At 38.7% G+C, this 23,583-nt stretch overlaps 1 protein-coding gene across 6 annotated transcripts in view; it reads left to right on the top strand.

Moving 5' to 3' along the window:
- COBL (cordon-bleu WH2 repeat protein) overlaps positions 1-23,583 on the top strand; it is a 169,034-nt gene that overhangs the window by 63,610 nt on the left and 81,841 nt on the right. For 5 of the 6 annotated variants that reach the window (XM_064506702.1, XM_064506699.1, XM_064506698.1 and 2 more), the window contains exons 5-6: positions 2,739-2,833; positions 6,540-6,623. In XM_064506702.1, the coding sequence (XP_064362772.1) occupies positions 2,739-2,833; positions 6,540-6,623 (179 nt within the window). The remainder of the gene's footprint in view (positions 1-2,738; positions 2,834-6,539; positions 6,624-23,583) is intronic. The other variant, XM_064506701.1, reaches the window with a different exon arrangement.

Raw genomic sequence — 23,583 nt, 5'->3', positions numbered from 1 at the left:
AGTTACAGCAGGAGTGTTACCAAAAGACGAGCTCTGCTGCCACCTGCTTACATAATTTGATTTAGCAGTTGAAGGAGCTTCACGACTGAATTGAGAACGAATACAAATGCTTTCTCACCTAGGTAGCTTCTAGTTGCATGTCTGTTTTGGACAATTCCTAGTGCTTAGGAAAACAAATAATAGGAGTAATGAATGAACACTGTGGCTTACTAAGCAATATTAATACTTTAATGTGTTTTCTCTTGTCCTTTCATTGCCTGCCTTTTCCAGTTCCTCCATCAAAAACTCAGTCTGAACCTTCTCTGAACTATAGAGGTACTGTACAATGCTGCTTAGGGAAAATCAGCTTTCCCTTCACATTATCTTTAGCATGGTTTTGGTAGGTAGATCTTTAAGAGGGCAGTGCTGTAGAGAAACAAGCTTTTTTTACAGTCTGTGTTATCTTTTATGCAGTGCTGTTTACATGGCTGTGCTCTTGATTAGAATAAATACATTTGTGTGTGCGCTGCTCCTTCAATAATTGCCGATAAAATGCCAACAATTAACAAATGCTGTCATTAACTGATAAGTGGTATGGTACGCTTCTGTATAGATCCTAAGCTCTTTCTTGTTACCTAAAAAACAATTATTTGAATTTCAGAAATAGTAAAATTTCAGAGGTCTCACAGGTTCAAAATTCATATAGTAGCAAAAATAGAATATTCTGATATCTAGGAGATCTTCCACTAATTTGAAACATACTTGTATCTAAGCGTTTTCCTATCAAACTTAAATGCACCTATGTGTAGTAGATCACTCTGGATAGATACTGACCTCTGAATTGCAGTATGTAAGACTTAATTAGATTACATTTGTGCTTCCATTTCTAATTAAATAGAAAAAGTGTATACTTTGTATATCCTCTTTCCACACTGAATCCTTTATAATACATTGATTAAATAAAAATATCCTCAAGAAAGGTACGCTTGATTGTAGCTGGCTTGGCTTCTTTGCTTTCCTAGTAACCCCGAGGTAACCAGAGCAAATTTGGAGGTAACTTCTGCAGACTTTAAGGAAGGGAGGTAGTCTGCCTCCCCGTGGCCAGCCATGGTCTGAATCTTAGTCAGAGGCCAATTGCTGCTTGGCTCTGCTAAAACTAGTATTTTTCTCCCCATTTCTTCTGTCCTTACTTGCACTGGTTTCCTCTTATGCAGAGCATAATACCAGAGTCAAGATCTGCCTTATTTGTTTAAGAAAAATGAATCTAGATTGATATAAATCCGTTGTTGTTCTGAGATGACATGTAGGTTTATAGTCCCAATTCAATTGGAAGAGGTTTATAAAATATTTAATGAAAATGTTGATGGTCAGCTGTTACCAACTTGTTACTGACTTATCCTGGCATTTGATATTGAAGACACTGTGAGTGAGGGAATCATAATGATTCACATCTAGTTGCAGCCTGGCCCAGAGCAGAAAAATAGCCGTTTCTGGTGAATGAGTATAGGCGGTGCTTCATATAGTAAGCTATTAATTTATTACTCTATTTCTTTGCAGTGGAGTCGCAGCCTTTCTTAAGGATAGTTTCTCCCTGTTTTCATCTGGGTTCATCATCTTTGCTTTCCCACCATGCTTTGAACTACAGTGTCTTTAACACCTTCTAACACCTGGCATTACTGATATGCAAAGTGATCCTGTGTGAAAATAATGTGCTTTGTGTGAAATGCAAATCAGTTTACAAGAGTTCTGTTGTTTTTATTTTTAAGACTGAGACCTTTATTTTATGGTAACAAACAAGTCATTTTGCATATGCTTCTTAATTATTATTAAACAAAGAAGATATTTACAAAAGAAAGTGACTTTTTTCTGCACGTGAAACTTTGTGTGCCAGTGGGATGCTCTGATGTGCTTCGAACCAGGGAGAAATCCCTATAGTATTACACAGCGCCCATTAAAATTGGGGATTTACATTTCACTGGACCTGAAAAATGGGGGAGTTTTATAAGCTGTGTATTGAATGTCCAACTAATGATTGTTCCCTGTAATGCACGATCTTATGATATTGCTCATCGGGCTCTACTGGTGTTGGGGAAGTTGAACAGAGACCAAATGATCTGAGAATTCATACAATTCCTTAGCCAGCTCAAGGAGGACGTGTGTGTTTTGAGCCCTTGCAGCCTGGAACGCATAGACACTTGCCTTGCTTCCCACCTGAAACGAAGGCACCAGGGCAAGGCAAGATTAGCCTGAGTAGCCTGGTTTAGGCTCTAAGGAGAGATATGTTTCTGGAGGAGAGGGCTCTTCCCTCCTTCTGGAGCTTTACCCAAATCCACACTGACAGTCTTTCCATTAGCTTCCCTGTGTTTAAGTCAGGCCCATGGTGTTAAAGATGCTTATCATCATCATTTTGAAAAGTAAGGTTTGGGGTATTACAGTCCTCCATGAGTTTGAAGATAAGCTCTCTAACAAGCATTTTCAAAGACTAAGCAGCTGGCTCTGGAGTATGATAGGTTTGATCGAAACTGAAGTTTATGAAATTACTGCCCTTTGCCTTCTGTAGGCTTTGGAACAAACTCAGAGCAAGTCAAAGTTCGAAAAAGAGAATGCAGGATATGGCATTTACTTAGGTAATTTGGTTCATAACTTCTCCAGTGTACTTAGGCTCACAAAAATATGGCATTAAGTCAGGATATTTTTGAATAGTGGTCTTCTGATTTATTTCAGAAATGTAAAAAAATTTTCCATTATAATTGTTTCAGAACCAAGTCGAAATGCCTCAGTAAGCAATGATGCAATAGAAAAAGAAAAGCGAGGATTTCTGGGATTTTTCAAAACTAGCAAAAGAAGCAGCAAGGTAAGTGTTCAGTAGTGTTTTACCTTGCTAAATAGAATTTCTTTCTTTCCAGCTGTATTTTGCCTGTGAGTGTTATCTTACGCATCTGCAAAGAGAAAACTCCCTTAAAAAAAAAACAAAAAAACCCCCCATGAACTACATTTAAGCAGTACGCTTTGATGGAATTTTAAGCTGCCAGTTGAAGGAACTGGGTTTGTTGTGCATTTAACTTGTTTTTGAAATGCAGAGCATTAGAGTTCAGTAGATGGTACCAAAGGGCAGTAGTTTCAAGCAATTTGTTTCCCCCTGTTAATAGTGCTCAGATAAAAATGCACTTATGAAAGCGCTGATGTAGTGTAGAGTACATCACTCTAGATACCAAGTAGATTGTCCTTTTAACAAAGGTTTCTTCTGTGCACGCATAGTATTCTGTTTTAAAGCATTTGTATCTTCAGTAAGACCTGTGCAGTCAAGTTATTGTGATCTCTGTGTATGCAAAACTAATGAGTGAAATGTAGAATAAAAAATTTGCAGTACCAGAAGGAGTAAGAAACTGAAGGATAAGTATCTGCTGATGCTCATTTTTTTAACCTTTGTTTTATTCTTGAGCTGGAAGCTTTAAAAAATTAAACAAGAATTTTTCAAAAAAATGCATAAATATTGGAGCTTTAAGGAAATGAAATATCATGAATCACAAAGCTTTCCAGGAGCTGTCAGTGTTACAATTGTTTTCCAGTGCTGGTTCTAGATTATTATTCCCTGAAGAAGTGTGTGTGGGGGAGTTGTTTGTTTGTTTTTTTTGAACATCCTGTCTGCCAAAGGACTTGCTCCAGCTAAATTCAAAATACAGTTTCAATTGCTAAATTTAAATAACATAAAACTACTATAGAAGAAGATATGACAGTGACTTTATAAGGGAAAACTGGAGAGTAATATTTCTGGATTCTCTGTAGACCTCAAATTTGTTGAGATGCCTATATGAAAAGTATGTGCCACTCGTCACAGAAATTAAATACAAAAATTTTCTGACTCAAGAATATATGAAAACAATGGGTTTTAACTTTATACATACTTAAGCTATTGCAGCCTTAGCTACAAATTTCACTATCAAATGATTTTGATTATAAAGTGTTTAACACTATAGAATATCAGAGTAGAAAACAAATTTTCTTTTGCATGATTTAAGTATACCTCCAAGGCTTTTGCAGTGAAATCAGAGCGTATACGTGTCTGATTAACTGGTACTTAGAAACACACGCTTTGTTAGTGGACTGGTGTTTCCCTTGCCCTTTCCAGTCTTCTCGGTCATATTTTTAAATCTTCGTTAGTTTTCTGCCCTTTCAATTATGATCATATTTGGCATGCTTTTGCCAGGCAATGGCTTCCTTTACAGACAATGAGAATTACCGTAGTGAAAAATCTAATCTGTCATGGATGCTGAGCTATTAACATTTTATGAAGGATACATGAAAGCTGTTTTTTAATGAGATAGGAAATCAATCACTTCAAAGTGTTTATCCTCTATAAGAAAATATTTCCCATTCAGAGTGGAACAAAAATGTAACACTGAAGCAATAATTCTGTATTGGCCTGGAAGAAGCTAGTAAACAAGGAAACTTGAATATAAGCCTCGAGCATGCTACAGGACTCTGTTTCCTCTGGAGGAGCTAAATATACTACAGCATACAGTATACTGCATTACAACTTGTCCTTCAATTCCGTTTTACTGCATTTTGGTATGAAGCGTGGTGTTGGTGGAATTTTGCTTCCTGAAACAGCTCAGATGTAACTTGCAAAATATTTACACTTGCAACATCAGAAGACTTGGCTATGAAGAATGTTGATTCTGTGGTTACCACAGTGGGTTTCTCACAGCTGTGAGATTTGAGATGAGCGTTTTAAGATTCCAAACTCCTTATATATTCCCCCCCTTTTTTTCTCTTTTGTATTCTTTCTCATGTTCGTTAATCAGAGACATCTGAGGTGATACTATGGGATTTTTTTTTTTAATACCTCCTCTAATAGAGAGTAAGGAGACTGAGGATCAATTAATAGGCTAAGTTAATATTTGACCCAGGAGAAAGTAGGAACTGCATAAACAAGCATGAGTAGCGGATTTTAAATCTGTGATAAAGGTGCAAGTCTTGGTAGTCTTGCCGATTCTGGCAAGTTAACTGACTTCTCTTGATAACTCCTATATTTAATTCTCACTCTGAAATGACAAATAGTGTATAAGAAGAAAGATTAAAACAGTCACTTTGTTTACACAAGCAAGGAAATTACCATTGCCTTTTCAGTAGGAGTGTCCAGCAGTTCAAACACAAGTAGACAGAATTACTTAAAACTAAAGGATAGCACAGCACACAAGAGCAAGTAGATATTAACTGGCCATAAATGCATTTGACTTGGTTTAATGGAAGGTTTCTAGCCAAAACAGCAGTGAAACTGTTGAACAGACTTAGCTAGCAAAATGAGGACAAATTATTTTAAGTTCTTTTAAGAAAAGATTTGATAGGTTTATGAAGGCATTGCCTGTGATTTGAGGGTACTACTGGAGTGTATGGCCCAGGAGGTCCCTTACAATTTTCTGGTCTTTACTGTGTTACTCCTTTATGGTTTTTTACTCCTTTGCAAGACTTTTGCATCCACTAACTTGTTTTACAGATTTTCTTTTGTTTGGTCTCATTTTGCCGTATGATTTGCAGTAATTCTGTATGTATGCATTCATGTATGGTCTGTATTTTACAACTAGTTGATACTAACTGTCTCAAGCCTTGAACAGAAGCAGCACCGCAGAGTTGCTGGCATTCACAGGGGGATGAGTTTTCTTTTGCAAGGGAAGAGAGTGTTAGCCTGTGCTGCAAACTGCCCTGGATCAGATGTCACTCCACACAACAGGCCTGTGCTCAGATTTCCTTCCCCACCTCACATGTCCACATGCATGGGTTTTTTTCCTGTGTCCCTCCCAGTTAGCTCACTGAAGGCAATAACCATGGTGTGACAATACACTGGATCTAACTTTTGGGTTTTTTCTGCCATGTTAAAAACACCGTGGCACAGAACGGAAAGCAGAGACCTATTCTCATAGTTAATGCAAATTTATTCAAAGTATTTCTTTGGTTAACTTTGTGCTGGCAGGCTTAATGCCAGATCAGGTATCGTCTTGTTCACTCCATTCTAATTTTATGCTGGATCAGTTACCCTCTGTTTTCCCGCAGCTGGCATAAAAACCGAAGAGTGGCATGAACCCCGTATCTTTTTGACGTGAAACGTGCCCATGGCTAAATGCAGATCAAACTGGCACTGCTAAGCAATCCAGGCTTGAGAAGGATATATATGAGCACAGAGACGCAGTCCTGTGAACATTGTGTGTGGGGAGAGGTGCCTTGCTTTGTTCCTCTGTCTCAGTAGATGTAGCAGAGACGGTGGCAATCTAGTCCTTGGTGCTACAGGAGCTGCCTGCTACCTGTTTGCCTTCTTTTTGCCTTAAATTGTTCTGTTTGTTTCCTTATATTCCTGTTCTTAAATTGTTCTGCTAATGGTTTTCTTTCCTTGCCCATCAGAGAAATTTTGGAAACAACTTCAGTGTTTCTCAGCAACTGGGTCCAGCACTACCGAGGCAATTTGTCTTGGCTCTATGATGAGATTTGATGCTTTGCTCTGGCGTGTTTTTGCTCTGTTTTGTTTCCTTTGCCACTGCTGTGTAGGATACTTGTTTGTGTTGCAGACAGAAGAACACTTGAGGATGAACAGAGATTGTGGTGAGGAGGATGTTTTTAGTTCTACATCTACAAGTGAAGGAAGCTTGGATGTAAGTACTAACATGGCTTGTAGATGCTATTGCATTCCTATTAGACCCTGCAGTTTGAACTACCAGAAACTGTTGCTCTTCTCTATGCTTAGCCAAGTAGAAGTAGAAATAGCATACTTCATAGCAGTCCTTCCAAATTAGTTGTCTGGGTGCATGGTTCACACATCTAGGTGCAATGCATTATCTTGAAATAAAATTCTTGCTAGCTTCAGTATAAATGAGGTTTCTCCCAATGTTAAATTCTAAGCAGTTGTGAGCAAAAAGTGGTTTAATGAAGGAGGTAGGTTTTGTCCTCATTTGAATGGGACTCGAAGACAGTGACCATATTGCATGGAGCAAACAGACGTTTTCCAAGTCAGAGACTTTTAATAGGGGCTTTTCTTGAAGCTATAAATCCGCAGCTCTTATTTCTATCCCCTCATGTCTTCTGTGAGCATGGCAGGATTCCAGCTGTTTCTTATGTAGCCTGGGGGTGAAGATTGGAGAGTACTTTTGTTTTGAATGCCAGAAATAGCAGGTGAGATTTTTGTTAGGTTCTTCAGTAGGTTTTGGAGTATTAAAATCCTATGAATCAGATCTAGAAAGGTTTCTAAGTGCCTGGCAGGTAGACCTGTAATCCAAATTACTTGGATTTAGGTATCTAATTAGGAACTGTGAATCCTAAGTACTTTCAGAAGGCTGTTCTGGTAGATTAGCAATCACAGTAAATGGGGTCCCTTTTTGCATTGCTTAATTACTTGGCTTTTTGTCATCATATTTTCAAAACTTGGAGAAGACAGTGTTGGTGACATGATAGAAGCCTGAAATGCGAGGCTTGACTCTGAATACCTCTTTCAGAAACAAATACTTGGAAAAGGAGTGCTGATCCGTAAAATGTGCAGCTCACTAGTCAAGAAGAGTGCCAGAAAATTGTGAATAAATGAAGGAGGAGGAGGGATATAGCAGAGCCCAGATAAAAAGGATCAAATAAAAGAAGTCAAAAGGTAAAAATAAATGGAGAAGTGATCGGCTGTGAGGTTAAAAAGCATCCAACTTGGCAAATTTGTGAAGGCTTCATAATGAAAGAGTACAGAGATGTGAGAGCTGCTTACAACACTAAAAATTCTGGTGATGCTGCAAGGAAGAACAATGTTTTATTGAGAAAGTTCTATCAGTATAAAGTCTTAGCAGAAAGTGTAAGGGTAGTTGAAATAAATATGCTATATCAGACTATAAAGAAAACCATGGCAAGGACTACTGAAGTAAAATCTGCTTGTGGTTTGTCTTCAGTAGCATTATACGTTAAGCTCAGTGTCTTGATGCTACAAGAAGAACAGGAGGAGGGATTCCAGTGAGGATACGGAGGTAGTTCAGATACTCTGGACTGTCTTAATGTTAGCGTGCTCAGAAGGGGAATGTCTCTTTATTTGTGACTTGCCCTATTAGACTGTCTACAAATATCAATGAAGACCTTTGTTTCTTTTAATACTGGTGAAAAAAGTTTTCAAAATTATCTTGAACATACAACTTCATCTTTTAAAAGTGCAAGCACTTAACCTTAAGGTGCAAAGGAATCTTGGAGTAAGAGGTTAAAGAAATGTCTCCTTTTTATTTAGTTACTTGCTTAGTTACATGACATGTCAGATTTAAACTTTTTTTTTTCTTTTTACTCCTAAGAGCAATTAATCTTCAAGAGCAATGCAGCTAATTGTACGGTGTTTACTTTCACTTCTGGCTTGACACTTGTTTGTATGAGCACTAATTCTGCTAGGACATAAGCATATACTTACATGAAGGTATTGAAGTAATTCCATTTAATTTGGTATTTTTCTGTTAAAGCTTGCAGAAAATACACAGAATAAGTGTAACTGCTCAGTAGCACAGAAAGTCTATCCTTCAAACAGGCTAGAGGGGCCTTAGAAAAAGGGTAAACAGTTACGACGGCTTAGGGGGAAAAGTTCTAGAATACGCTAAACTTGTCCTAACTAACTTTTATTAACTTAAAGAAGATAAAATTCAAGTAGAAGTTCCACTGAGCAGGGCAGTTTCTAATTTTTACATATAGTTTAACAGTTCCTCATGGGCTGAACTTTGAGACCTTGAGCCAGTCTGAGTCATTCTTTATTGCACTGGTTCTTCCAAAGATAGTCTCACTGAGGTACTTTGGTGGAGCTGAGTATCCTTATTCATGCTGAGTGGTTTCTTATATAGCCCTAAATGTGAAATATACGTTTAGAGCTCATTACATAGAACAATTTTCACTGAAGTAAGATAGGACTTTTAGCAAAACGTCACCCAGTAGAAGCTTCCTCTATTATAATTTCCGCAAGTCTCCTTTCTTTTGCCATTTTGGGTCATCTTCAAAGTATTTTGCATTACTGCATCGGTATCGAAGCCAGAGTTTTGGATTTATTTGTGAAGGGAGAATAGTTTGCCCTTAACTTTCAGAAATTCTCTTTGGCATAGTGAAGGAGATGCACTGGCTGGTTCAGTAAAGTCCTTCTTGTCTGTAAGGAAATGGGCAATTCAGTGAGGTACTGCTCAGGTAGGAGCATGACAAAAAGCTTCACTATGCTTAGCTTAAATTCTTTTCTCAGTGTATGCATCTGTGATCTGCCCTGTATTGTAGGAAAGGTAATGATTCTGTCCTGCATGTTTACTGTTTGTTTGAAAACTGGGCAATATGAAGGAATGGTGTAAAGCTGTAAGAAATAAGAGATCTTTGGCATTAATTCAACCAAAAGTTACATATTTTTTAACCATCAAACCATCCTCAGTATTTATCTAAATATTTATCTAAATATTATTGAAATTATTAATGTCTCTTAAAATATTTAGGGTTGTAGATGGAGAAAGAGATTTTTCAAAGTCCATATGGGAAAGTCAATACTTGTGCTTGAGGTGAAAGGACATTTAATCACAATATCATGAAAAATTAAGGAGAAAAGAGAAAGAGGAATCTGTTAATGCCTTAAAGTGAATTAAAAATTCAAGAAAAGAATTTTCCATGATAATCCTCAACATGCAACAGTTCATTATAATGTATGTCAGTAAACAATTTAATGGATGTGAAATCTAATAAGGTATCATAGATGATGCAGAAATCTCGCCCTTTAATTCTGTATTGGTTTTGTGCTAAGCAGATGACCATATGTCCAGTGTAACTTTTCACAAATCAAAAGATACTAAAATATACTCATAAGTATGAGCACAACATACAAATGAAGTAGTTGGAAATTGCTAGGTATTTAACCATATCCCTTTTTCTCTGTGCCAAAGGCATACAGTCTCACAGCTGGGGGAAAAAAGGAAGTTTAAGTCATCTCTGCCACTTGGTGTCACTGTCCTCAAATAAACAGCTGATCAAGCTGAAACCCAATATTTGGAACACAGTGCTAAAATTAGCTGGGTTTTTTTTGAGGGTCTTTGTGTTTTCATAAATCAAGAGTTAGAAAACACATCCCAAGTGCTGAACAACATGTATCTCCAATGTGGAATTTGTTTATGTAATAAATTAGCTTGTAAGAAAATACTTAAAAGTACAGCCAGGGGCACTTATCAGAGGTTTTGAAACTTCAGTACAAAGTCTTATCACAGAAGGTTTCTCCAGTTCAAGACAGGCTTCAGCCCAGGGCTTCAGTGTTAGAAGATTTTCATCAGGACATGTGGGACAAACTATTGAAAATCTGATCTTCGGTCCAAATATAGATGTTATTTGTAACTGAGAATCAGTGAATGAGGTAGACAGTCCCGTAGTTCCATGTTTAATGGAGCTATGTCACAGGCATTGTTATGTATATTTGTGATGATATATAGTATCTATATGCCTAAACTATCAGAACAATTCAATGTCATCTTAATCGCAAAAGATCAGCAGATATTTTTAGGATATGTGTAAGTTTTCTTTCTACGTTTTAGTACGTACATGTGCCGCAAGGTCAGCTTTTAGAAGCAAAATACTGTGCCAATGGTTGAAAAAGTCACCAGAACTCTGCCCATTCCTAACTTTGGCAATCACTTCTTAAATGCTAGCAACAGCTGTTTTCCCTATGGAGATCTTGTTAGAATATATTGTTTACCTTTGGAGGACTTTGTTTACTGTTGGTCTGTTCTAACTGCTGTGGCCTTGGAGATGGCAGGAGTTATATCATTCCTGATGTAATTTCCCAGTCCAAGGGTAGTTGGGGGAGGGATCAAGTACTGTTGTGGAAAAGTAAATGAAAATGTGACTTCTTTTCAACCATGTCCAGCCCCAGCTGATCAGTGAATACTGTATCCTCTGTCAAGGATTTCACCTCACATAGCCATGTACTGTCTTAGGCAGTAGCAAAGCTGTAGCAGTGAGAATACCGTCTGTGTTATCTAAATGGAAGTGAATACTCAAATACTTTTAATATTTCAATATTTATGACAATCACATTCACTTTAAATTCACTTATATTCCTGCTTGGTTACATATATTTGTTTGTACTTGCAGGACCAAATCCTGGAATATCTCTATTATCTCTTCTATGGGTAGAGCTATTTATAATATATTGTCAAAGGCATAGCTTGTGATTTGGTTTTGAAACATTTTTGCTCAGTTTGGGCTTGTTTGCAAAATGCATAATCCAGCAAAAGGGATGGGGAGAGTTCTCTAAATATTACAGCAATCAGGTCTGTCCCCACCAGTCTTCTGTTAAAGGGTATCTGTAAGTCAGTAGTTACATGCCAGTGGATGACACTCAAGATGATAGCATAGTTATAAATGTTTTCAGTTGTGCAACTGTTTACATGTTTGGAGCAAAAATAAATTTATTAAATACCAGATATCTCAGAATTAGGTTTGCTGTCTCTTTGAGTTAGTTTTGTTTTGATACCTTATGATACTCTGAAAAAATTATTTTGTTGTTAGCTTTTCTTGGTGAGAAACTTGGTGAGTTGGCCAGAGCCAACTGGCTTGTGACTGGCATTCAGAGAATTCAAATAGACACCAAAAAGGAGAGTCATCAGCTTTCTCCTTGTCTGCTGAGGACAGGACAAGAAGTAATTGGCTTTATTTATGGCAGGGAAGATTTAACTTAGATATTAGACAAAAAAAAATTCTGATTTTTCTGGAGGTTTCACGCTGGAGGAGGTTATTAGAGAGACTGTGAAACCCATATCATAACCTAACCTGTGCTGTAAAACGTCCAAAAATTTCATTAGGATGCACTACACGTACTCGATTCTGCCTGGGAACAGAGGGATGGATTAGGTGGACTGTGGAGGTTCCCCTTTCAGCCAGAGTTGTGGCTGCTGAAGAGACGCATCTGCACCCACTTCCCTTTATGGTGTGCACTATAGGATATTCACTATCTTCATTCATATAAATTATACATTTATATATTTAGTATCTTTAAATTTTTCTTACAATGTGTAGAAGCATGCTAGTGGTAGCAGAAGGCAAGAGTTTACCACAGAGGGAGCCTGCCACCGAACTTCAAGTTCTTCCTCCAGAGAATGGTGTTACTAGAGCTCTTCAAAGAAAAGGTCTTCAGAGTTAGTGTGCAGTATATTTAAAAAAAAAAAAAATCTGGTTCTTAGAACCAGGTAAACTACTTTGGCTCAAAAAAAAAAAAAAGAAAAAAAAAAGAAAAAAAAAGAAAAGAAAAGCCTGAGGCAGACACCTGGAATGGAAAGCCTCAGCCAGTATGGTTAAAATCTTATAAAGTTACAAGCATTAGAAAACAAAATCTTTTAAAGAAAAGTGTCAGGTGACCCCTGCATTGGCTGTGCTGCTTAGCTTAAGTACCACAGGGTTGCCAGCCCCACGCATTCAAAAATCATTTATCAGCTCTCTCCCTCACCACACAAGTGCCTTAAAATCATGCAATTCAACAAGAAATTATTTAGGATGGGTTTCTCCCCCTCCATTTTGTTTTTGAGTCTTACAGATTTGCACAGGTTGCATTTCTAAACTTCTTTTTTGCAACCATGAAGGCTTTATAAAACAACCCAAAAATTCTCATGTAATCGCCGGTTTCTAGAAGCCATGTCTTTAAAATAACTGCCTGGTTCAGAATAAAATCATAAGGTTTAGCACCACAGCATGTTGCATTCACCTGCTTGTCATAACTCAGATCAGGTAATAAGGAGAAAACAGTCACGCCTTTGAAAGCTGGGCCTCTGTCAGTCTTCTCCCTTAGCTGCTGCTCCTAAAGAAACATTTCAGGATGTTCTGTTCCTCCAGTGGTTTTTACAGGATATTTTGAAAAAATACTTTGTAGTAACATTCTGTGGCAAACACCGAGGGAAATGGGCCAAGTCAAATGGAAGGGACTTGGAGCTCCATATCTACAAAGGAAACCGGGCACAGCTGTGCCAGCTTTTAAATACCTGGCAACGCAGGGTTTTAAACACCTGGCAGCGCAGGCTTCTGTTGGACACTGGTTTTAAGCATCACAGAATCAAGTTTCCTGAGTCTTGAAAATGCTGAAATCAACACACCAAGAGTTGCACGCTAAACTGACCATCTCTGAGTCTGGTACCTGCATCTACTCAGGATTTTTGGCATTTAAAGCATTTTCTCTGGAGGTTTACCACCATTAGCCAGGTGGTAAACCTGGCTAATGCACGTGGGTGCTGAGTTTAGTTCCCTTCTGTTCCTTCAGAGATACCAGCCAGTCTTCTCTCTCAGGACCATTCCTAAGAGAGTTATTTCCTTCTTTGCAATGAAAACCAAAATACTCACTGGGCTAGAGAATGCCTGGAACAAAGCTGTGAGATACTCTTGATGTGGGAAGCACTCTTTTGTAAAGATAATGAGATATTCAGTGACTCAGAGAGCAAGCTTAACTCTTCTGACCAATATTGAAAAAACTTAAGTGCGGTGGTAGCTCTGGGTTCTAGTCCTGGCACCAGGAGTGTTTTTTTATATTTTATGCTAAGCAGACATTAGATCCAGTACTTAAACAGTCACTGAAGCTAGAACTAGAAAAGCCAAATGCTCCCTGCTCAGATGAGTAACCTAATCTCATCTCCAAATAATTGTGTGTGATCCCTCTGCCTCTCTCTAGCTAAACACATCTTCATGTATTTGAACAGAGAGTAATCTCAGACTGCCTCTGAGAGAGGGAGATTTGATTCCCCTCAACTAGAAGAGAGGATTGAACCTGGATTGCCCATGTTTTCAGTGAACTGTTGAACTTGTGGATAGTGGGGGAAGACAAAATGGGGAAGAAATACCACAGCTGCCTCTTCCAGCAGCTAGATTTTGTGTGGAGCCAGGTGTCTTAGGTGTGCTTTGAGCTCATCTGTTGGATTAAGCCCCTTGACTGATGAAGACGGAGAGATTTTCCACCTCCATGGATCCTAATGGAGTTTAGGAGTTTAGGCAAGAGGTTAGGAACATAGTTTCTCAGCAGTTTCAAGCTCAGTATGCCCAGAAGCAGAAATCGGGCACTGAAATGGGAGTAAGCATGTCATAAAGGTATGTGGTCAGGCTTATTGAAGGGAAAGCCCAGAGAGATGTGACTTAGGGAGGTCCAGGCTAACAAGAGCCCCGTAAGCTAGCCTTGCCACCTGTGTGGGGCAATTCTGCTCCCAGACCTGGGATCCGTGGCGTTGTCTGTGGATGTACCAGGCTGGGCTGGCGTAAGTTGGCTCACGTATCTCCCTCATATGTTTAATTAAGACCTGGTGACGCACCCTTAACCACCCAAATCCTTTTATGTCTGATTCATCTTTTGTTACTGATTTCACTAAAAAGTTCTGAAGTTAACTCACTGGAAAAAAAAAATTGGAATAAAGCAGCAGCTAATAAGACCAATGTCTTTTAATTTGCATTAATAAAAGGGCATTAAAAAAAAAGGCAAACTTTAATTCCATTTGAGATTTTTCTAGTGACATCTCAACCACTCAGGCTTTGCTTCCTTGGTATTTAATATTACTAGAGCCCCTAAATAGTATATAATAGCCTTGTAATTCATATTTGGTTATAATCTATTCAGCATATTGTTCTCAGTGTAACTGGCAAGCATGCAGTGGTATTGAAAATACCACCTTTAAATAAAAGTTTATCCTAGGATCAGGTTTTTCTGCAATTGAATAAGCAAAGATGTAGTTACTTGGAAAGGAATTTCATATATTTCTGTGTATATAAAATGCTCTTTGTGTTTAAGTTTGGGACAGTCTGGGAGTGAGTCAGGGAATTAATGCCATTGCAAAGCACATTTCTGTTTGATTTAATGATGGATATCCAAAATATTTCTTCTAAAGTTTTCCAAATGTTACTACTGTAATGAAAGGATTAGTGTGTATTTATGCCAATGCCCTTTACTAGATGAAATCAGAAATGGTTAATTGTATGTCATGGACTCCATGTTGCTTGTATACAATGGAATTTTTTTTTCAGAAGGTAACCCCTGTTTTTGTAGTGGCATAATCCGAATCACATGCGACCACAGATTTATTATATTAGTCTAAAACATTCTATTAGCATATATAGATTTTTAGATACAGTAAACATTTTCAATGCTGGTTATGGTATAAATTCTTTCCCTTGCAAAGAATTTCTGAGGCATGAGCACTAATAGGATTTGGTTCTTTTCCAGCCTCTTCTGTGGACAGTGAAGACTCGATTTCATTAAAAGTAGTGGCAAACAATAACATTTCTTTTAATTAGATGATCTCATGATTTCCACACATATTCGTTCTGCGCATTATTGTTCGTTGGCAGAAATGAGCTACTTGGTAGCGTGTGAAACCATATGTCTCAATAACATCTTATGGCAGGTAAGGGAGGATTTGCAAAACAGCATTTGCTGACAGGACACAATATATTTTACTTTGATGGGGAAGTTTTCCTAAGTGAACTCCATGGCTTAGTTCTCTCATACACAGTTGAACTTACATAAGCCTTAACAGGCCTTACAGGTCTCCCTTTAACTCAAACAGGAGTTGTTTACATGAAGCAAAGGCTGAATAGTGCTGTCTGTGCCATGCATATATCCTTCACTGCAAAAAAAGACCTTCCAATGCATGTAGTATGTTGTTTCACATTTTTTTGTACTACATCAGGCAGTTCTACTCTTCCAAAATGTATTTTTTTTCCTAGTTATTTATGCTTTTGCATTCACACTTTTAAGCAGATCTCAAAATACTCATGGAAGCTAAGGAAAGTACTTCTGATTTTAGAAATGGTCAATGGGAAGGCCAGAAGAGCAAACGGGTCAAGGCAAGTAGCAAGATGTAGCTGTGGAGGGTTCTTAAATGGAGAACTAGCTGGAGGCACTGGGGTTAGGCCCATGCACCCTTTTAGGGTGATGCCCAGCACCCCCTTAAGGGTGTGGTTGCTTCAGTGCGTTGGTGCTGTGGTGGGAGAACCAGAGGGAACTGATGTCTGGGAGCTGTGTGTACAGACTCTGTCAAGCACACTGATATAGCTAGATGGAGAGATTAGCATTAGATTTATGACAGTCAAAAAGTAGTTTTGTTTTTTGTTCCCTCCCCCGATTATGTTTTCTTCTTTCCGCCCCAGCAAATGTTCAGGTGCACATCTTAATTTTGATCTCTCCCAGCCTAAGTACAGAGATGGTGTAATTTCATTCAATCTAAATGGAGCTCGTCCTGATTTACAGCTGTTTGTATAGGAGAAGAGTCAGGCCAACAAAGTGCGCCGTGGAGGTTTGCCTTGTAAAAACCTAATGGCAGTGGATTTGACAGAAGGTGGGGGGAGAAGAAACATTTAAGACTATTAATCTAGAATTCCAGCAGCGAGGCTTTTCTTGCCTTGATTCTGGCAAACGTACAGATGAGAGATACTGTGCAGAGCCCGTTTCTGTACAAACAGAGAAAGCCCTTCAAATGCAAACATTTGAGCAGCTGGCATGGGAGATTAGTGCAGCAGCAGTGGGAGGGGGGTAATAGTGGATAGTGGCGCCGTCTAAATTTAACAAACGTTAAACAAGGTCCTTGTTCTAGTTTAAGGGTTACAGGTCAGAAAGACAATGTCAACTAAAAATACTGGCAATTGTACAGGTCAGTCAAACTCATTAACTAGTATTTAATTAAAATTAGCTCTCCTTTCCCAAGCCCTCCCTCCCCTCACCCCCCAAAATATTCTATGTAACCTGTCTGAATTAAGGAGAAAAAACTTTATTTTGTATCTATACAAACACAGCAGTTTAGCACTTCTTAATGTTTTGCTTTTGATTGTGAACTGTCTTAATATATTGTTCTACTTTTAATTTCCTGTAGCTGAGTATTAAATCAAAAGAACGTATTGTGCCAAGAATGAAAGCAGTGTATAGTCTGAGCTTTGTAGTCATTTGTTCATATGCTGTTTAACATCATCTGGGGTGGAGGGGCTTTAGGGGAGTTTGGCCGGGGGGGTGGGGGGGGATGCTTTGTTGTTGTTGTTTGGTTTTTTGGGTTTTAGGTTTTTTTCATCCCTCTTCTAACAGCCAGATCATACACTGGTGTGTGTGATCATGTGTTGGGTTTTTCGGATTGTTGTTTTTAACTTGCATTTTGATCACACTTAAAACAGGTCTTCGTCTGTTGGTTAGGATCTGATTCACCCATGTTTTTCCTTCATTTCTTTAACAGTAGATATTGAAGCACCAGTATCTGGAGCCAATTCTTAGTTAAAAAAAAATCAGAGCTGTGCTTTCTGTGCTGGCGTTGTTATGATTTTCACCGAGTTTGAAAGTATACTGAAGCAAAAGACATCTTGGAGAAACGACAGAGGCAGTATAGTTTAGAGTACGTCGTTACTGTCTTTTGGCATAATAAAATTCAAGTGACCACTGGAGACTTGCTGCAGAACTCACTAGAGCCAATGGAAAAATTCCTGTTGGTTTCAGCTGGCTTTGGACCATGTCCTTTATGAGCTGTTAGCCATTATCTGCACTAGGCCATTTTAAAATTGTTCTTTCTTGTGCTTCTTTAAGGTTCACTTTTGTATGGACGAAGATTTTTCTGGCACTTTTGCTGTCAGCTTTGAAAATGTAAGAACTTGGTTCCTTTTTGATGGACAGTGGACACAGGTGAACCACTTGAAGTTGCTTAATTTATAGAGCATTTGCCCATTGGGGAGGAAAAAAAACCCAAAAGTAAACATGTTAAGTCTTGCCGAAGATGAATTGCAAACAGTGGGAAAGCAAGGAGTGGCTTTCACCGACCAATGCTTTGTTGCAAAGGCAAGTTTGTCTTTGCTATCTGAAGTAGTGCATACCCAGAGAAGTCAGCTGAATTCTCGGCACTGTTTCCACTGTTTGAGACGTAGTTGTCCTAGTTCCAGTGAAAGTCCAAGTGTGGATACCTGTTGCATCTATTTCCATGGCTTTTAACTTCGATGTCAGCTAAATTTATAGCTGAGCTTGGAAAGTTTCTGCCACAGCTCCTTAATGGGGAGTGCACCCCAAAGGTTCAGAAGGCTCCAATCAGTGTGAATAAATAAATTGGAGAACTGTGATTTCTTAGTATTTTGCACTGAATTCACAAAGGAAACAAAGCTGTACATAGCAAGAAAATTGGTCCCCTAAGAATAACAAGCATTCACAAGTCAGGCTTTGGTTTCCTAAGGATATCGTACTAATTTTTTTTAGACTTGGAGAAGTTTAATTGTGTATAGGATACTGCAGAGGAAGATAAAAGATGTGAAATGTTGCACACAAAGTGAGAAAAGACTGAAGTACTTGAGCTCCATCACACCTGTACTTCCAGTCACTCTGTAATGAGCGTCCTGTATTCTAGCTTGACTTTTATTTGGAGAGACGGCTGGCCTAGACAAAGCCACAGTTAAAATTACAATAATGAGCGTTCACAGTATAAAAGATCAAAGTTGTCTGAAATAATGTTTGATTGTAATTCCAAGCAAATTCAAAGTGGGATCTGCTGCATCATTCTTAACTTGCTCTTCCATGCCCAGCTACTGCACTTGCATGATTTTTTGCCTGTATGTCCCAGGTGTTGTCTGTCCTCCAGCGGGGTTTGCTTACAGACAGAGAGGACAGATAGATAGGAAGCTGGAGATCTGAAATTCTTACTTTTGCAAGGTTCAGATCCTAAAAATGAATTTTTTCATGGTTTCCTCATTGTATAAGCACATGGTATTTTCTACCCAAACTTTTCATCTCCTTTCGTGGGACAAGTAATTTCTGTAGGTGCAGGAATGGGCAACACCCGGATATGCTCTATCCATCGTCCAGCAGAGGAGTGTTGTCTTTAAACCTTTTCTTCACCACTGCAGTCTTTTTTCCTGACCGCTGATGTTGATCAGAGACCAAATAGCCAACTGCTATAAAACAAAATCATTACTTGTACATCAGGCTATGAGCATCATGCTGTGTAAATGTGTCGTTTGTTTTTTGTCTTCTGCTGAAAGCTGTAATATCTACTAAAAGTTTTGGTCTGCTTCAATGCCAACATTTGCTGCCAGAAATTCTCAGCATTGAAAACTGCAGATGCCCTTTGGGGGCTGGTTAAGGCTTCTTTAGGGTTTAAGACTCAGCATGTTGTGCTCTGTGTATAAGTACGTGCGTGTGTGTGTGTGTACACACGTGCACACGCACATTTGAAAGAGCTAATTGAAGCAGGATAATTCCCGGCTGTTGACTTCTGATTCATGTTAGAATCCTCTTAGTGTGGAGGTGTTGACACTGACTCTGTAATTAGGATTTGTGCTAAGATTTGCGCTAATTCCAGAGTTCAGGAGCTGATTTGTTCTTCTAATTTGAGATTTAAAATCTTCAGATTTTTAAAGTTCATTGTTTTTCAGTAATATTTTTGGCAGTTTTATCATTTAAAAAAGTTGTAAAGCTCCCTTTTAGAAATTTTGCCCTGACAATTGGATGATTTTATTTGTCTCCCTCTAGCTAAACACCTACAGTTACCATAGACTTCAAAAGGAAAAGCAGTTGCACAACTTCATTCTAACTTAATGAAGTATTTGTGTGGGAATTAGACCGTAAGGACTGGAGACCAGTTCCCTTAGCGTGAGTAAATCAGAGAAACTTCTTTGACTTTAGAGAAGTTTTGCAGATCTCAGTGAGGATTTGCCTCTGAGTTTCAGTTAAGATTTTCTCCATTCTTCTTCATCTATAATATTTTTACTAAGAGAACTAGAGACTGTCAGGGGCCAAAAGTCTTAAGTGTCAGAAGGTCACTGAAAGGTGATGTGAATTGATTATCTAATGGTTTTTGCTGCTGGAAAATCCCTCAAAGAGAACACCTTCATTTAAGTGGAGAGGAAACACTTTCATTTTACTGGAATAAAAATCCTTTTGGCAAAAACTTGAAATTGTCTTTTTCAAAACCAAAAAAATACATACATAAAAAGCCAATGTCTGGAATTATAAAACTAATTTTTTTGGTCTCCATAAAACTTGGCTATGCAGGCATTAGAGCAGATATATTTAAAATCATGTATTTTAAGCAAAGTTTCCATTCCCTCCTCCAGTATAAACTGGCGTATCTACAATGAAAATACGTTGAAGATGAGCAACTATAGTGACCTGATAGTTCCTATATGTAAAAATAATTGATTGCAGTGGTTTTTCAAAATATTTTGAATTTCAGAAGGACATATATTGCAAACATGGCAACTCATATCTCCTGTGAACCAATCACATTGGCTTATAGATTTGAGAGAACTACCAAGCCTAGAGAAAGTAACTTCTTATTGCAATGATTAATTCAGTTCGCTCAAGACCTTTGATCATTTTTGTGGTTGTTTATGATTGATGAATGCTTAAAACCATTGGAAATTAAGAAAATGTCTATTTTGCTGTTGTGGGACTTTGACCTTTTGAACTCCCTGTTTTCTGAAGTTTGTTGCCAGACCACTAATAATAGAGGCTGATTTTCATTTTTTTAATTTGTTTTGATTGTTCAACACTATTTGGTTGAGCTAATCTGTTTTCACATAGTGTAAGTGAAAGGAGAAACCAGCCTTTTCAGACAGATAAAAATTCAACTTTTTCCCCTCTTCAGTCTTCTAAGACTGCTCTCACTAGATTTACTAATGGTCTTCCTATGGCCTCTTTTCAAATGTTCTTTCTTACTTGTTATCCTTCCGGCTTGATATTTTTTCTGTTTTCTTTTTATACTGGGCTTGAATTGAATTTTGGAGTTGGTGCTGCTTTTCCTCTATAAATCTCTGCCTTCTGCTTCAGTTTCTCTGAAGTGCTCTTCACCTCTCCATTAGGGTCTATCATTGGCTCTTAGGCCGCTCTCATGGTTGGTTTTAAGATGTTTCTTTGGCATTTTCTTCCCTTCTGCCTCATTTCGTGTCTTTGTATTAGAAGTCTTAACACCTATATAGTTATTACACCTTCATAAATCCATATGTTTATCCCCTTCTCCTTTGCTTTCACTACTGAATCTTTACCCATTTAAGTTCTGTTCATATGACTTTTTTTTTCTTCTCTACCATCTTCACATCAACAGCTCTTCATTGTGTCAACACTGACATTACCAACTTTCTGGTCTAACATACGGGCAGTCATTGAGTCTCCTTGCGGAATACAGTTTCTCTCCTGCACAGCGTCATCTCCTTAGTTCATTGTTCCTTCTCCAGGACATGAGCCAGTGGTCTGTCATACCACTCACTGAAGTCATCTGCTTTTTGCTTTGCCTCATTCTGATGTTTTGGTATTTCCAGGTAACTTCCGTCTTTGAATTTCTGCAAAGACTTCCACTCCTTGCCTGTACCTGGTGAACATACCCACTTCATTATTCTCTGTGGCCACTGTTTTTGCTTCTATCCTCATTTCTTCCTACAGTCTTTCCTAATTCTCTTCTTCTTTTGCACTACTTTGACAGATACTCAAAAGAGACAATTAGTGTTTTCCACAGTTTTTTCTATTTCCTGTTGTAATTCATCAGACTCCCTCCATGTTTCTCATTACAAGCCCATCTGCCATCCCCATCTGATGAGGCATTTCACCTTGAAAAGATGAGCCTTCATAAATTAACTCTTCTGGGGTTGTTTGTTTGTTTGTTTGGCATAGTACAGGACAAATTTTTTTCTTGTGATGCATCTATTACGCTGTCAGGTAATGATAGGCATATTTAGCATATATGTGTGTGGCTTTGTCCCCGATCCAGGGTTTCATTATGATCCCGAGGACGAGATTAAGACGCTATAACCGATCAAATATCATACAACCGCTTAACTTTATTTTTCACGAAGTGGGGAGAAAAGGTGGGGGAAGGGTGAAGGGGAGAGGGGAACAAGGGCAAGGGGAAGAGATAGAGAAAGTTGGAAAAGGAGAAAAGAAACTAGCTACCACCACTCCGAGTCCGATGATGTTCCACTGACTCTGTTCAAGATCTTCAGTCGTTGCAAGCCCCTCCCCCCCCCCCCCCCCCGGCGGCACCGGCGGCCATGGCCCAGCCGCGACGAGCGCGGAGTTTGGCGCGCAGGCAGCCACTCCGTGGGGCTCCTTCTCCCTTTTAGTCACCCAGTTTGCGGGTTTTATAGGTTCTTGCCCTGCCTCTGGGAGGTGCTTCCTCACTTCCCATGCAGATTAGCTGTCATGCACAGTCCGCCCTCTCGGAACCTTCCAGAAATGGGCTGGGGGTATCTGGGGGTCTCCTGTTCATGCGCAGATTGCAAATGTGTATGTGCGGTTCGTGCCAGACGTGCTGTTCTCTTAGAAGCCGCCTTCTGCCCTCTTTGCACCTTTTTTTTCCCTGCATAGCCGCATGAGGTTGTTTACCTCTAAACTGTGAAGAAGATTGTTTCTTTTGTTCGAGGCAGGATGTGCAATGCCAGGAAATGGCGGTGCGGCAGCAATGACGAGACAAAACTACATTTAGTACCAGTTCTCTACATGCTTTCCAAAAGATGATAAGTAATGTGAATGACCGAATTTGCTGGCTGACTTGTTTTCTGTTCTGTTTTGAGAACTTGTTGAATTTAATCTTTTTCCCCCATATTGCCTTTATATGTTTGTATTTTTTGACAAATATGAAGATGTATCTTGAAAATATGGTCTGATGAAATGTGCCAGAAAGAGTTGGACTTGTAGAGGAATAGTTTTTAGCAGTCTAACCAGAAAGATGTAAATCAGCCCTGAGAGAGTGCGTTTTATACATAAATTGATTCTGATATTTTTCCCAGAGTGATATTAAAAGAGGAAAAGAAGGAAAAAAAAAAAGAACATTTGAGCAAATGAGACACAGAGGTGTCCTCATACACCTCTGAAAGGCGAGATCAATCATTTCACACTGTATGAAATGCAAACAATCCTATTTCCAAGCACTCATCAGCCTTCCAAGGTGCGCTTCGGCTTGACTTTGGAATTCATATTCAGGGTCTGTTTACAGCCTGCACAACCTGCCACCAGAGTGCTGGGCAATAAAATTTACATTAAACTACTGAGGAGGATAGAAAATATCCAATGCAAGAGTGCATCTTAATGCATCTTAATCTTCATTTTACTGATGGTTTTGTCTCAGAAGAGTTTGTGCATCCAAAATATAATCAAGAATATTTCCATTTTAGAGATTTTTAAAATGCATCTGTGATCCAAAAAAAAGGCATACTTTGTGCGCTGTCTTTTAGCCTATAGTATAAGGGGCATATGGCCAGACAGGCAAGAAGGGATTTGGCATTTTCTAGGAGTATGAGCATAAAAGTTACTGTGATTTCTCTGTGATGTCTGTCACTTTAATTTTCATGTGGCATTTTATGTGATTAGAGGTGTATGTAGTTTTTAAAAAGCATGGGAATTTCACTGTATCTGTCCGCAAGGACATCTTGTAATGCATACATGCTGGAGCGTGTAGCTGTTTCATAGATGTCATTAGATTTATAGCCAGGTAGAAATACCTTTTGCTAGCTTTATGTTTCATAGGTTTTGATCTGTATTTTTGGAAACTGAGAATCTGGTGGAAGGCAGATATGTGTATTTCATATGTGGAATATGAAGTGGAAAATATATCAGCTTGTGTGGTTATGACCTCAATTTTGTGGGAGGGAGCAACCTAAGTTTCTTTTATTTATGGCTAG

Source organism: Dromaius novaehollandiae, chromosome 2 (assembly GCF_036370855.1).
Source record: "Dromaius novaehollandiae isolate bDroNov1 chromosome 2, bDroNov1.hap1, whole genome shotgun sequence".
Lineage (NCBI taxonomy): Eukaryota > Metazoa > Chordata > Aves > Casuariiformes > Dromaiidae > Dromaius > Dromaius novaehollandiae.
This window is presented reverse-complemented; position numbering and strand designations above follow the sequence as displayed.